This window comes from Lactuca virosa, chromosome 7, assembly GCF_052849685.1.
Source record: "Lactuca virosa cultivar CGN04683 chromosome 7, Lactuca_virosa_CGN04683_v6, whole genome shotgun sequence".
NCBI classification, from domain to species: Eukaryota; Viridiplantae; Streptophyta; class Magnoliopsida; order Asterales; family Asteraceae; genus Lactuca; species Lactuca virosa.
Window position 1 is genome coordinate 211,544,658 of NC_136432.1, and position 14,953 is coordinate 211,559,610.

At 34.1% G+C, this 14,953-nt stretch overlaps 1 protein-coding gene across 1 annotated transcript; it reads left to right on the top strand.

The window, feature by feature from the left end:
- Positions 1-5,217: 5,217 nt before the first annotated feature.
- LOC145127517 (protein FAR1-RELATED SEQUENCE 5-like) lies at positions 5,218-13,828 on the top strand. The gene is made up of 7 exons (XM_079062703.1): positions 5,218-5,365; positions 11,179-11,956; positions 12,095-12,353; positions 12,470-12,632; positions 12,731-12,889; positions 12,968-13,032; positions 13,208-13,828. Exons 1-7 carry the CDS (start codon positions 5,218-5,220, stop codon positions 13,826-13,828), a joined length of 2,193 nt encoding a protein of 730 aa, XP_078918829.1.
- Positions 13,829-14,953: the final 1,125 nt, after the last annotated feature.

Here is a 14,953-nt window from a genome sequence, read left to right on the forward strand (position 1 = left end):
CCCACGGTCCATTTCGATTCCCTCTCACCTTCGGGCCCGAGCCTCCACCTTCGGTCCCTTCTCCCACTTTCGGTTCCTCCTTCTCCCTTCTCTCGGTTCTCACCTCCTAAGGACCGAATTTTATCCACATCACACAAACCAAGGTAAACATCATTTCAACTTGCAAATTACGCCAGCAACCTTCACTATATAAAGAAATCCCTGGAGGATTTCTTGGTTTACCTTGATCATTCCAAACTTACACACTTCTTAAACCCTCAAGAAAAGCCTCTTTTCCTCTCTACTTCCCACCACTTTTTTAAAGTGTTCTTGAGCTACTACTTCACTTTTTGGTAAGTATTCCATCTAAACTCAAGTGTTATTCCACATTTTCATAACACTCTTGGATCATCGACCCACATTTTAACACCAAAAATCATTCTTAAGACCATCCAAGCTTTCACGTGATCATCAAGTGTTCTTGACTTGATATTCCTCGTCTTCGACCTTCCACTCTTCAAGAAATCACTCAAGGTGAGTTCATACCCCTACATTTTCCAGTTTTCTCTAGTTTTCAGGGGAGGAATACAAGCTAAAACACCAAAACATATTTGAAACTTAGCTTGACGGCTTACAATAGAAAAGTTGTGACCTGTTCACAAACTGTTTTACCCAACTTAAACTTAATATTTTTAAAAACTGTTTAAAATTCAAGTAGTTCAGATTCATACCTTTAAAATGACTACTTGCACATCTCCATACGATTTTTCTACAATTTATGGTGATTTTTACAAAACTGCCTATCACTGCAGCAACAAAATCGGACCAAGTTGTGAAGATGAACATTTTCACACTGGTTTGAGACCACCAAAAATTATAGAAAAATTTATGAACATAGTAGACTCTTTTTTCAAACACTCAGAGTTTACGGATTCAGTTTTTGACTTACGATGATTTTTCTATAAATATTCTAAATAGTGACAGCTAAGGGTAAAACTGTCAAACACAAATTTAAGAGTTATTTACACCTTGTAACATGCTGAGCAAGGTGTGTAAGATTTACATTTAGTAGTTTCAATGTCATTTTCGTTGAAATACAAAGTCATGCATATCAAGGTTTCATTAAATCATAACACACAACTGATAAACTATAATAGGTATAGTTTGAACACCTCATTTAACAAAGAAATGGTATTACAATCGATTTACAAAACGGATATTTCATTACAAACAACGTGAACTTGTTAATGAATAAATTTGTGAGACATTCACCTTCGGGGTACTCTTAAGTACCACAGAAAAGTCTTGTAGTTATAATCAGAATCTCTTGGAGGGAGAGCGTGATAGTTATGTATAGATCTATATTGGGTCTGACAAACCCGCACCTAAGCTGCTTGCAACAGCTAGACCGGCAAGTCTGGGGTGACAAGTGTCATAACAATTCCGACGCCTGAAGAACGTCTAGTACGAGGTCTTCGAGTTTTAGCATGGTTATAACATCTCACATGGGAAATTAACAAAACACACAGTTCACGGGGATTTAAGGAGTTTTATTTAAATATAAAACCACACACATAAGTATGACGATTTACTTACATATACTAAATCTTGGCTCAGTTAAGACTACAACAAAACCTTTTAGAAAATATTGGATTTTCTGGAAACAAACTTGTAACAAACTTTAAGGAACAACATTCATCTTTTATTCATAAAACTGCTTATGAACTCACCAGCTTTATGCTGATACTCTTTCAAAAACAACTTGTATTCTCAGGTATTCAGTAATACAGGTAACCACAAGATTTTTGAAGGCAAGACGCTAAGGCGCAGATTTCTTTTGAACTATTTTGACATCATATGTAATTTATTTGGAAAAATGTATTTTTGCGACAATGTAACCTTTTAAATTATATTTATGATGGTTGTGTTTACTTTCTTCACTATGGTTATGATACTGAGCATGACGTCCTCCGCCCCCGAATGTTTCCGCCGTTCCGGTTTGGGGGTGTGACATCAAACAACCTATTTATAAAATATGATTTATCGGTTTTGACATTCACTTGAGAGTCTTCTAAATAATCTTGAATGTTTTCCAAAAGTCATCCACTATCCAAAACACATTTGATGAACTAGCCACACCATTTTCCTGAATTTGAAAAAAACAGATTTATATTACAAAACCACACAAAAAAACCTCTATTTAGAAATGAATCATGTTACAAGCGGTATCGGAAGATATACAATCAATAATGAATAAAATATATTACAGGCCTACTCTTATAATGTTTCCAAAAGTTTTCAATACATTAGCTAGGAATCCATAAAAAAAATATACAAAAAACAAGAGAAAACTTGGCAGATAAATGGAAAAGAATAACAATATCAATAAAATAACTTTAAATTTCCATAACAAAATACAACCACCAATCAAATATTCATAATTCATGATCAGGTTCTCCACTTGCAACCAATATTTTCACAAGGTGGATAACTTTACCAAGTAAGGATGCGAGAATGAGAGAAAATGTTGGAAAAAAAAATTTAGTTACCTGGTGATGCACTATAATGAATTGCAGATGCACAAATCAATTTCTTTTCCTACACAGAACTAATGATTTAGAACAAGTAAAAATCAATTTGAAAGAAAAGAGTAGATCGAGAATTAAGAAAAACAGCCAAAATGGTTTTTTATTACCCTTCTCGATCTCTCGTTGAATCCTCTCGAGCTCTCTCCTCTATTTTCCCTTTTTAGAACAAATGGAACCCTACTGTAGTTGAAATCAATCGAGATTTAGGGAGGGCACAAACGTATACAAGTGATGATGATTAGACCAGGAATAAGGGATGATGGTGGCTGCGACATGAGATGATGAAGGTGGACTCTGTGATGCTAGTCTACAGAAGATGGAGGCGTGCGGCGTGCCCTATATTTACAAAGAGAGATGAAGAGAGTGACGAGAAATTAAAGGAAACATGTGAGTGGTTGAGAAGTTATAGGAATTAATTAATGTTTCTAAAACTACAATTACTGTTATACCCTTTTCACCATTTAAAAATTACACTTTAATACTAGTAATTTTAGAATTTTCATAAATCGTTAGTTTGATAACAACCTTAGATTTTATTATTTAGAAGTTTTAGATATGTTCTCAAGTTCTCAATCTTTTTGGTGTTCTCAATTGATATATATATATATATATATATATATATATATATATATATATATTGGTTGAAACCTAATTACTCAAGACCGACACGGACCCCTCAACATAAGTAAATAACAATGCCCGAAAGGCTGAAACGCTAGCCCTAATTGGCTCCCATGTGGGCTATTAAAATATTTATTTGGACCTTAAAATATTTAGTATAGCTTATGTTTTAATATAGTAACATTATTAGGACCTTAAAATATTTATTTGGGATATTATTATGAGTTATATAAGAGTGTTGCTTAACGCTTATATAATAGTAATAATAGTTAGACTATTAATTAGTCGCGGTTAACGTTAGACTAAACTCTAGTGGTAATGATACTAGGTTTTGTCCGAGGGAAATTGTTTTAAGATTAACGAAGCGCTGTCCGAGTACCGAGTGACCACCTTATCAGGTGAGTGCATAGTTACTTTCATCTTACACATAGATATGAAGTATTTAATATAAATTACGTGCTATGTGTGAATATTATCTGTATACTTGCTATCTATGCTAGATGAACAATTTTATACATGTTTTAAATGATTTAAACTGTATATGTATTTTATATCTACATAATATGTTGGGTAAAACATTGGTAGATGAAATATGAGTTGGATGATAAGTTGAGAGGTGATATAGACCATGAGGTAAGGGTGAGAGGTGGACGATGTGAGAAGCCTTGTTCCCAAATGCTGGCCCCGTCATCTAGCAGAGTATGGATGACAACCACAGACTATTTTAAACAGTCCAGTAGAACACTAGCAGGCTCACAACCTGTAGGTATTGTGAACGATGAGTTCACCGGTGTACTCTAAAAACCCATTGACATGTATTGTGAGTGGACTCTCGAAAATGATACTGTCAATAAACGAGATAACCCTCGGCGACTATGGAATTAGCGCCTGTTGAGTAAACCCCGACGAAAATGGAGTTAGCGCCTGTTGAGCAAACCTTGGTAACTATGGATTTAGTGCCCGTGGAGAAAACCGTGGCAACGATGGATTTCATGTCGATTCCTTAGGATAATCCTTAGGAATAAATGAATGAGGAATAGCTGATTCTTAGGGTAGATCCTTAAGAGTAAAGAAGATAATGGGGATGGGTAATTTGGTTGATTGTATCATGTTTAAACATAATAACTATATTATTGTGGGTTGAAACCCCTATGTACTCACCAGGTTTCCCAACCTGACCCACTCAGTTTATTTGAATCACAGGTGTCGATATGAAGTTACATTACACTGAGAGATTAAGGAGATATAAATCACTAGTGAAAATGAATGTAAGTTCTGTTTATGCTTATGTTTCTGTATTGACGATGACATCCCAATGTTTTAAAATGAATAAAATATATTTCTTCGGAAATGCCTTGATAACGTATTTATCATGTTTTTCTGTGAACAAATTCCGCAACATTTTTATTAAAAAGGGTACTCTGATTTTTATAAAGCATAAAAAAATCGGTCTTTTCTGGCCGTGAAAATGGGGATGTCACAGTTGGTATCAGAGCATTAGTTTAAGCGAACTAGGAATATGGTTTTATTACTAGACTTAAACTTAGAATGATAAGCAATGATTGTGAGGAGTGTGTCTAATAAAATTTAGGTAATACACATGAATATACACAAGCACTGGCTAATTTAGGAAAATACCTAACATGCTTTTATGTGCTAAATGATTTATGATGCTAAATGTCTGATCGGATCTATGGTCTATTACCGACCGGATCTGGAAATTTTAGGTGCTCAGATTTCTAAACGTTTAATTACGGTATTAGAATTGGCATGTAACTTTTCGGAGTAATAAATAGATTTACACGTCGATCGTAAATAAAATCTTTCCTATCTTAATTCTCGTCACTACACACCGAACGTCCGACTTGGTGTATAGATCGACATGGTGAGCACTCGAAACGGATTTGGAAGCGGTAACCCGCAGCCCGAGCCACAAGAAATTGAGCGTGTGCCAGAGGTAGCAGTTGCACCCGAGCCAATCACAATGGCAGGAGTACAAGCAATGATGCAGATGATGTTGGATCGTCAGATGGAAGAGACTAGACGATTACTTCAACAAAGTAAGGATGAACTTACTGTGCCAGTACGCCAAGCACCTACTATTGAGGCAACCATCTGGGTTGCTAAGACCGTTGAAGAAATAATCAACGACAAGACTGCCAACAAGATTGAAGTTGGCAAGAAGAGGAAATTTGAAGGGCCTTAAAGGTCCAACAAGAACAACATGTTCTCAAAACCTGGCAAAGGATGAGGTAAAGAAAAATGGTGTGAGCAGTGCAAAAATAAACACTTTGGAAAAGAGGTGACTTGCTACAAATGTGGAAGGAATGGGCATTACCCCAAAGAGTGTACATTTAGTGAGAAGGTGTGTTACGGATGTAACAAAGAAGGGCATTTATCTAGGGACTGCCCGAAGAAAAATGAAGCAGCAAGAGCTTAACGAAGCATCTAACAATACAAGGAATCAGGAGTGAGGACAGATATCTGAGGAGCAAGTCACGAAGTAGTCATGTAGATAGTACTATGTGGTGTAGCCTATTAGAAGCATAGTATAGGGTGAACTTGAACGCCTATGTAATCGTTCCATGGAATAATATAAAAACCTTCGTTTTGCTATCTGATGTGTTAAGCTGTTGTGTGATTTACTTGTATGGTGACTTGGAAAACTGCGAGAAAATACTTGGGACGAGTATGAGTAGGTGTGAATGGTAGTAGAGGCCTATACTACCGGAAGCACAAGACTCACACTTGGACCAGGGAAAGTCACAAGGTTACCAAGAAGCTAGTAATTGATTCCGTTTTATTCAAGTATGTCGTTACCATCGTTTCGGTAATGACTGAGAAGATGATTGTTATTCTGACCCTAGAGGTCATATCATATCGAGTCCGACCAAGATGAGTGTGTTACGTGGTTCAGAGAAGCAAGTTTGATGTAGCATCCGACTTAAGCCGGAAGATTGAAATAAAAGATAATCAAAGCGATCGGTAGAGGTATCGCGATAGTTGCTTGTAGCTAGAAATGCTACCATTTAAGATATGATTAGAACATGAAGGAAGGTATAGTCTATTCTGGAATTTGACTCTAAAAGACCTGAGTCCAAGCAATGCATCATACGATGAGAGGTCATTAGAACATGACCCATTGGTCTATTATAATAATCGAAGGAAGAAACTTATCTCAAGTCTGTTAAAGAAGGAGTCTCCAATAAGGATCGAGATCGTGACATGAAGATCATGATTGGAAGTCTAACATGAGATAGAGAGCGGGTCCAAGATCGGGCACCGCCTGCAGTCAGGAAGTCTTAGAGTTAGATACTCGTTCGAAGAAACATCAAAGTTACGGTTATTACTTAGGATGAAGAGATGGCGTATGGAGTCATCATGTGAGCCCCGTTTCGTTGATAATTTCGGGACGTAATCATCCTAAGGGGGAGATAATTGTAACGCCCATAGATCCGGGCTAGTCAATTTAGAAATAATAGGGGTCGAAAATGACTTTTCGACAAAAGATTATTTAGAATAAATAATCTTAACCGAGTTGTAGAATATGTCTCACGAGTTGTAGAATATGTCTCAAGGGTTCCGTACATATAAAGAACGCCGAAATCCGATTTATAACGAATAAGTTATGGCCCGTCGAAGTTTTTCGGCAAAACCGGCACTGCACCGGGAGACGTAAATAGTGAATTTACGATAGAGGACTTTTTTGCCTTATTGATCTAAACAAGAGTTGTAGTATACGTTAAACCGAGAACATACAAAAAAGGAACGCCCAAATCGGACTTCGTATGAGGAAGTTATGAATTTTCTAAGATTTGGCATAGCAGTGCACGACCCGAAACTCGAATTTTAGTTCGAGCGGTTTTTGGCCTACGCAACCTAAATGAGAGTTGAAGATCTCATTAATAGGAACTCAATGATAAAAAGACATACGAAAACGGAGTCCGTATGAAGGAGTTACGAATTTTCCGCGGTCATTTAACAGTCTAATCTCCTCCTACAATTAAATTTAAGATCGGTCGATAATTAGCCAATGGAGTCTAAATGAAAATTGTAGATCTTGTTTTTAACTACGCGTGGATATAAAGAACGTCGAAAACGGAGCTCGTATGTGAAAGTTACGGGGTTTAGAAGTTGGCAGGGTGCTGTGCGAAATCGGGTGACGTGGCTGAATATGGGCCAAGGCTTTCTCCCCAAGGCAAGCCACCAGGTGGTGACACCTGGCCATGGACTCGATGAGTAGGACCTCCTACTCGACGAGTAGAGCAGGATTCCAGCCTATAAATAGAGGTGTCGGGTTCCCTCATTCTTCACACCATCCCAACTTCACTTTCTCTCTCTATACTCTCTCTCTCTCTCTCTCTCTCTCTCTCTAGCCTCCCTTAAGCTCCCTAAAGTCATGGTAAACCCCCTAGCACCCGAAGGAAGCCCCGAGGCTCCCGGAGTCCCGAGAAAAGGAGCCCTTCGGCTCGGGAACGCTGCTCTGGTGAAGCCCGGTTTTGCGAAAAACCCACTGTAAGTGAGCTATGCCTACCCTATCTTTAGTATAGCTTATGTTTTAATATAGTAACATTATTAGGACCTTAAAATATTTATTTGGGCTATTATTATGAGTTATATAAGAGTGTTGCTTGACGCTTATATAATAGTAATAATATCTAGACTATTAATTAGTCGCGGTTAACGTTAGACTAAACTCTAGTGGTAATGATACTAGGTTTTGTCCGAGGGAAATTGTTTTAAGATTAACGAAGCGTTGTCCGAGTACCGAGTGACCACCTTATCAGGTGAGTGCATAGTTACTTTCATCTTACACATAGATATGAAGTATTTAATATAAATTATGTGGTATGTGTGAATATTATCTGTATACTTGCTATCTATGCTGGATGAACAATTTTATACATGTTTTAAATGATTTAAACTGTATATATATATTTTATATCTACATAATATGTTGGGTAAAACATGGGTAGATGAAATATGAGTTGGATGATGATTTGAGAGGTGATATAGACCATGAGGTAAGGGTGAGAGGTGGACGATGTGAGAAGCCTTGTTCCCAAATGTTGGCCCCGTCATCTAGCAGAGTATGGATGACAACCACAGACTATTCTAGACAGTCCAGTGGAACACTAGCAGGCTCGCAACCTGTAGGTATTGTGAACGATGTGTTCACCGGTGTACTCTAAAAACCCATTGACATGTATTGCGAGTGGACTCTCGAAAACGATATTGTCAATAAACGAGATAACCCTCGGCGACTATGGAGCTAGCGCCTATTGAGTAAACCCCGACGACTATGGAGTTAGCGCCTGTTGAGCAAACCTTGGTAACTATGGATTTAGTGCCCGTCGAGAAAATCGTGGCAACGATGGATTTCGTGCCGATTCCTTAGGATAATCCTTAGGAATAAATGAATGAGGAATAGCTGATTCTTAGGGTAGATCCTTAAGAGTAAAGAAGATAATGGGGATGGGTAATTGGGTTGATTGTATGATGTTTAAACATAATAACTATATTATTGTGGGTTGAAAACCCTATGTACTCACCAGGTTTCCCAACCTGACCCACTCAGTTTATTTGAATCACAGGTGTCGATATGAAGTTACATTACACTGAGAGATTAAGGAGATATAAATCACTAGTGAAAATGAATGTAAGTTCTGTTTATGCTTATGTTTCTGTATTGACAATGACATCCCAATGTTTTAAAACGAATAAAATACATTTCTTCGGAAATGCCTTGATAACGTATTTATCATGTTTTTCTGCGAATAAATTTCGCAACATTTTTATTAAAAAGGGTACTCTGATTTTTATAAAGCATAAACAAAATCGGTCTTTTCTGGCCGTGAAAATGGGGATGTCACAATAAACTTACATTTTTTATGATTATTGGTTGTTACATAATTATCATTAAACACGTATAAATCACTGTTGAATATTTTTCCATACAAAAATCATGACAGAATACATATTGGACACCGTCAATAAATCTTGACCCTTAAATACAACAAATCTAATGGTTGAAATTTGTCCGCACGTTCTCATTTTAAACGGTGTCATCACTTGAACTTAACCCTCTGTGTGTGTGTGTGTGTGCGTGTGTGTGTGTGTGTGTGTGTGTGTATATATATATATATATATATATATATATATATATATATATATATATATATATATATATATATATATATATATATATAGGTAAGTTCGATTGAGAAAATAAAAAAGGTTGAGAATGGGGGAATCATTCTCAGCCAATCATTTATCTAACATGTTCAAATTAAAAAAAAATGCGCGTGTCCATTTTCATTAAGGGTATCTTTGTAAATTACCAACTTTTTTACATAGAACTTAGCTGTTCGTTGTTATCAGTTTCCAATTTGATGATATCTTTAGCTCGTTTTAATCGGATATGAGGAATTCATTATCAAGATTATTTTCTTTATATAACTCGTTAGCAATTGTACGTATTTATTCCATTAATCGTGAAGTTTCGCATCTGTATTTCAGTTTTCTACTTCGTATTCAGTTTCCGATTTGATCAGGTATGTATATCGTTTGAATCGGATAGATCGGAGTTCATTATCAAGATTATTGCTTTTTATAATTTGTTTGGATTTACGCTTATTATCTTCGTTTTGGAGTTGTTTCATCGGAGTTCATTATCAAGATTATCAAGTTTCGAATATGTATTGGAGTTATTTCATCGGATTTTTGTTAAGTAGTTTGAGATATTTATTTCAAATCGGAGCTGATTTAATTTTTAATCGGATATATCGTTGTAGTTTTTACGCTCTGAACTGAGAGAGATTGCTTAATTACATCATCTGATCATATATGATTTAAGTTTCTTTCAGATATTTTGTACGTTGAGGTGAGATATATTCGAAATTAACCAGGTTTTCATCTTTACGACTTTTTTTGTGAGATATATACGATATTAAGATTGTTTTTGTTTATTTATATAGATCATTTGGTGTATTATGTCGAATTCTAGTGTTATTGATGGTGATTTGTATTCTTCTATGAGTGAGAGTGAAGAGATGTTGAGAACTCATTTTTTGAAGGTATCAGTTATTGAATTATTTTGTTGTTTTTAATTTTGTTGATTATCATTTATTTACTTATGAATATGTTAATATGAATAAATTGTTGTCTTATTCATATATGAATAAACATGTGATAATTGTAATTTCGAATTTATTATTTTTTTCGTTTTATTCATATATGGATAAGTTATGTTTTATTTTATATATTTTGAATCCTCATGAATTTTATGTATTCATATATGAATGTTTTATTCATATACAGTGTTGCAAAACTCGGCCTACTCGGCCGATTACTCGGAATCGGCCCTCCACCGAGGCGAGTAATGTGAACTCGGCGAAAAAACTCGGATTAAGTCAAACTCGGTAAAAAAATCGGTCAAACTCGGTCAAAAATCGGTCAACATCTCTCTAACTCGGGCCTACTCGGTATTACTCGGTCTTACTCGGGCCTACTCGGTCAAACTCGGCCAACTCGGTCAAACTCGGTCAAATGGTCAAAATTGTCATAAAAAGAGAAAAAAACCAAAATTTTCAAGATTAATATGTATAATACACTTAATGATTTATTATTTAACACAGACATGTGATTATTACTACATTTATATCTTAAATTTTCAATAATTATTCACGAAGTGAGACAATTGTGTGTATTTCAGTTTTTATGTATTCACATGTATTTAATTTTGTTATATATTTCAATCAAATTATGATTTTAACTTATGATTTTGACATATATAATTTTCCTAAAAATATTTCTACATGAATTACCGAATCCGAGTACTCCCCGAGTACTCGCTACTCCCCAGTCGGCCGAGCAGGTACCGAGTAGCGAGTTCTACAACCTTGTTCATATATGAATGTTTTTTGTTTTATTTATATGAGTTTCATGTATTCATATATATTATTGTTTTATTCATGCATTATTATTTTAGGTGGTGAATCTTCAAGTTCAGTACATGATGCGCAATATTGTGATGATATAATTGGAGAACATGTCTATAAGCCAGATGTACCTGTTCAACTTATTCCATTTAAGGGTTTAATCTTCAAATCATTAAAGTTGGCTATCAAAATGTATTCTGAGTATGCTGAAATTGGTGGTTTTGATGTTAGACTGAGCACACAGTCAAGGTTTGATAACAAGATTATAAAGAAGAAACATGTTATATGTAATCGTGGTGGTAAACAGAAAAAGAAATCTTGTGACACATTAGGTACAAGTGGTGTTAGGAGGAAACGAAATTCAAATTCAAGAGCTATTGGTTGTCAAGCAAAGATTATATTTGAATCTGTGTGTGGAACTCCAGATTATAAAGTTTTTCAGTTTGATGAACTTCACAACCATCCACTTGAGAAGAGAAGCGATTTAAAAAAAGCGAGACAAATGTCATATTCAGAAAAAGAGTTTATTGTGCGTGCTTCCACATCAAAAATAGGTCCAACTATGGCTCATAAGCTGAGGGCAAGTCTGAGAGGTGGGTATGAGTTTGTAAAGCCCAAAGTAGTTGACTATAAAAATTTAAGGAGAGATATCAACAGGGTTATTGGTTATAAAGATGCCCAAATGATTGTAAACACAATGAATGACCGTCGAGCTCACTATCCAAATTACTCATTTGAGTTTAATTGTCAAGATGATGTTTTGGACTGTATGTTTTGGGCTGATGAAATGGAGAAGGCATATTATGTTGAATTTGGTGATGTTATCTCGTTTGATGCGACTTTCCGAACAAACAAATAAGTTATTTTATCTACTTTTGTTTATAGCTTATTCATATATGAATATTTTTATATTCACTTATTAATACATCAAAAATTGACTTTAATGAACATTTTTTTGTGTGTTAGGTATCGAATGGTTTTTGTTCCGTTTACTGCTATTGACCATCATAAAAAATCGGTTACTGTTGGATCTGGGTTGCTAAGCAATGAAAGCATTGAGTCTTACTCTTGGTTGCTTAAAGCATTTCTTAAAACTCATGGGAAAAAACCAACACTTGTTTTAACCGATCAAGATGCTGCAATAAAACAAGCTGTTGAGAATGTGTTTCGTAATTCAAAGCACCGATTATGTATGTGGCATATAATGAAAAAGTTGAAAAAAAAGGTATTATTTTAATATATTTCAAATATATTACTTATTAGTATATTCATTTATGAATATTGATTGTTATTTTACTTATTATTATTTATTCATTTATGAATATTTTTGTTTTAATACAGATATCAGATGATTTATTTACGAACACAGACTTTAGAAAAAGGTTTTCGAAGCTTGTTTGGGACATTAATATGAAACCTGATCTATTTGAGGTGAAGTGGGGTTTGGTTATGAAGGAATTCAATCTTGAAGACACAAGATGGTTTAAAGACATGTTTACAATACGTGATTCATGGATACCTAGATATTTTAGTGATATTCCAATGTGATGAAGACTACATCGAGGTCAGAGAGTATGAATTCATTCTTTAATACATACTCAGAAAGTGGGAACTTACTTTTGAATTTCATGATGAATTACGACACTGCCATTCAAAAGCAAAGGAATACTCAACGAGAGCTTGATAAGGCATCAAAGAAAGCATCATATAAAATGCAAACACCTCGAGAAATAGAACTGCAAGCATCAAAGGTTTATACAAGTACATTATTTTTTGAGGTGCAAAAAGAAATATATAAAGCATGTTTTTTCTGTACATACTCATATGTTGGTATTGAAGATGGTTGGGAAGTTTACATTGTGCAGCACAACAAGAGTAAAAGTGAATTTAAAAATGAATTTAAGGTAATTTTACTAGTTTTTTATGAAAAAATTTATAATATTCATATATGAATATGAGAATATTCATATATGAATATCAATATTCATATATGAATATATGAATATTATATGAATATATGAGTGTTGATATGAGGATTCTTATATGAATGTAAATGTGTAAATTTTGTTTTTGTATCAGGTTGAAATAAAAGCTGAAGAGAAAGAAATAAATTGCAATTGTGAACATTTTAAGCGTATGGGTGTTTTATGCAGACATGATTTTACAATAATGATCAGATGTGGTGTTAAAGAAATTCCTGAAAGGTACATTTTGAAAAGATGGAGAAAGGATGTGATATCAAGAAATTATCGTTTTAGTTCTATTCAATCCGATTCAGGTGATTGTGAGAATGTAAAGCTAGTCAATGATTCATATTATAGTTTTGAATCATGTTTGGATACTCTAAGAGATGACAAAAAGAGATTGGCTTTGTTTGCTGAGAAACAACAAATGTTGTTGAAGGAATTTGAGAGTGATTATATTTCTCCTGGATTGAAAAGCAAGACAGATGGTGAAGTCGTATGCAAGCTTTTGGGTGTTACTATTCCTATTCCAGAAGATATTAATATTCATGTTCCTGAAGTTCAAAGCAATAAAGGTTCTGGAATCAAGAAAAGAATTCCAAGTGCAGGTGAAGTAGCATATGAAAATTCTAAAAAAGAACATAGAATGTGTTCAGGATGTGGAAAACGAGTTCCACACAATTTACGTACTTGTCCAGAAAGAGTTGGAGCTGCTAAATCAGCAAAAGACAGTTAGGGATTTTTTAGTTTTTTTTTCTGTTTTTTGGTTTTATTCATTTATGAATATATGCAGATAAAAACAATAAACAATAATATTCATGTATGAATAATACACATTTATATTGATATGGTAAATTGATATGTTGATATTTGTTTTTTAAATTACTATAAAATAAGTTATATTGATATTGTAAATTATTCATAAATGAATACAAATATGTTAAATTTGTTATACTAATAAATAAGTAATATTCATATCTGAACTTTTTTATGTTAATATATGAACTTTGTTATACTAACATATTACTTTGAACTTATTCATAAATGAATATATCATATTTGTATTCATTTATGAATAAATAAAAATAAACTTTGAAAATATTTGAATATAAAAAAATGACATAAATAAGCAAACTTGTTTCTACTAATAAGTTAGTTATATTTATATCTGAAATTTGTTATATTCATATATGAACTTTGTTATACTGACATATTACTCCTAATTTAATCATAAATGAATATATCATATTCGTATTCATTTATGAATAAACATAAATAAACTTTGAAAATATTTAAATATAAAAAACTGACAGAAATAAGCGAAGTTGTTTATATTACATAATCATTCAACACAAGATAATAAAAGCTGTTCATAAGCATTTCACAAAATATTAAAACGAACATTTAACAAACCATCCAAAATTTGTTTCGCATAATCGTCTTACATGTACTTCAAATCCATTCATCTTCAACACAAACTGTTCTATAGCATCACACTTCATCACAAGCAATCATCAATATTCTTTTAACCTTTTTTGAATTGTTTGCATAGCCTTGTATGCGTGATCAGTACGCACTTTGAATTCAACTTTTTGATATTTTCAGCAAGATCCAACACCTTAGCCTTCAACATGTTAATTTCAGAAGTTAGCATTATGTGTGCATACCTTTGCCTGAGCTTCTCTAAAGTAGTTTGTTGAATTGCACTTTCTTTATGAAGACCTGGTTTCCACTTTGAGAGTGGTTGTCTCATATAGGTCTCCATATGTCTCATTGCAAAGATTCCACAATCAACTTTGTTTTTAACTGTTCTCCATGTCATTTCAAGTCGTTGGGGTTTGATACTTTCTTTTGAGATTGC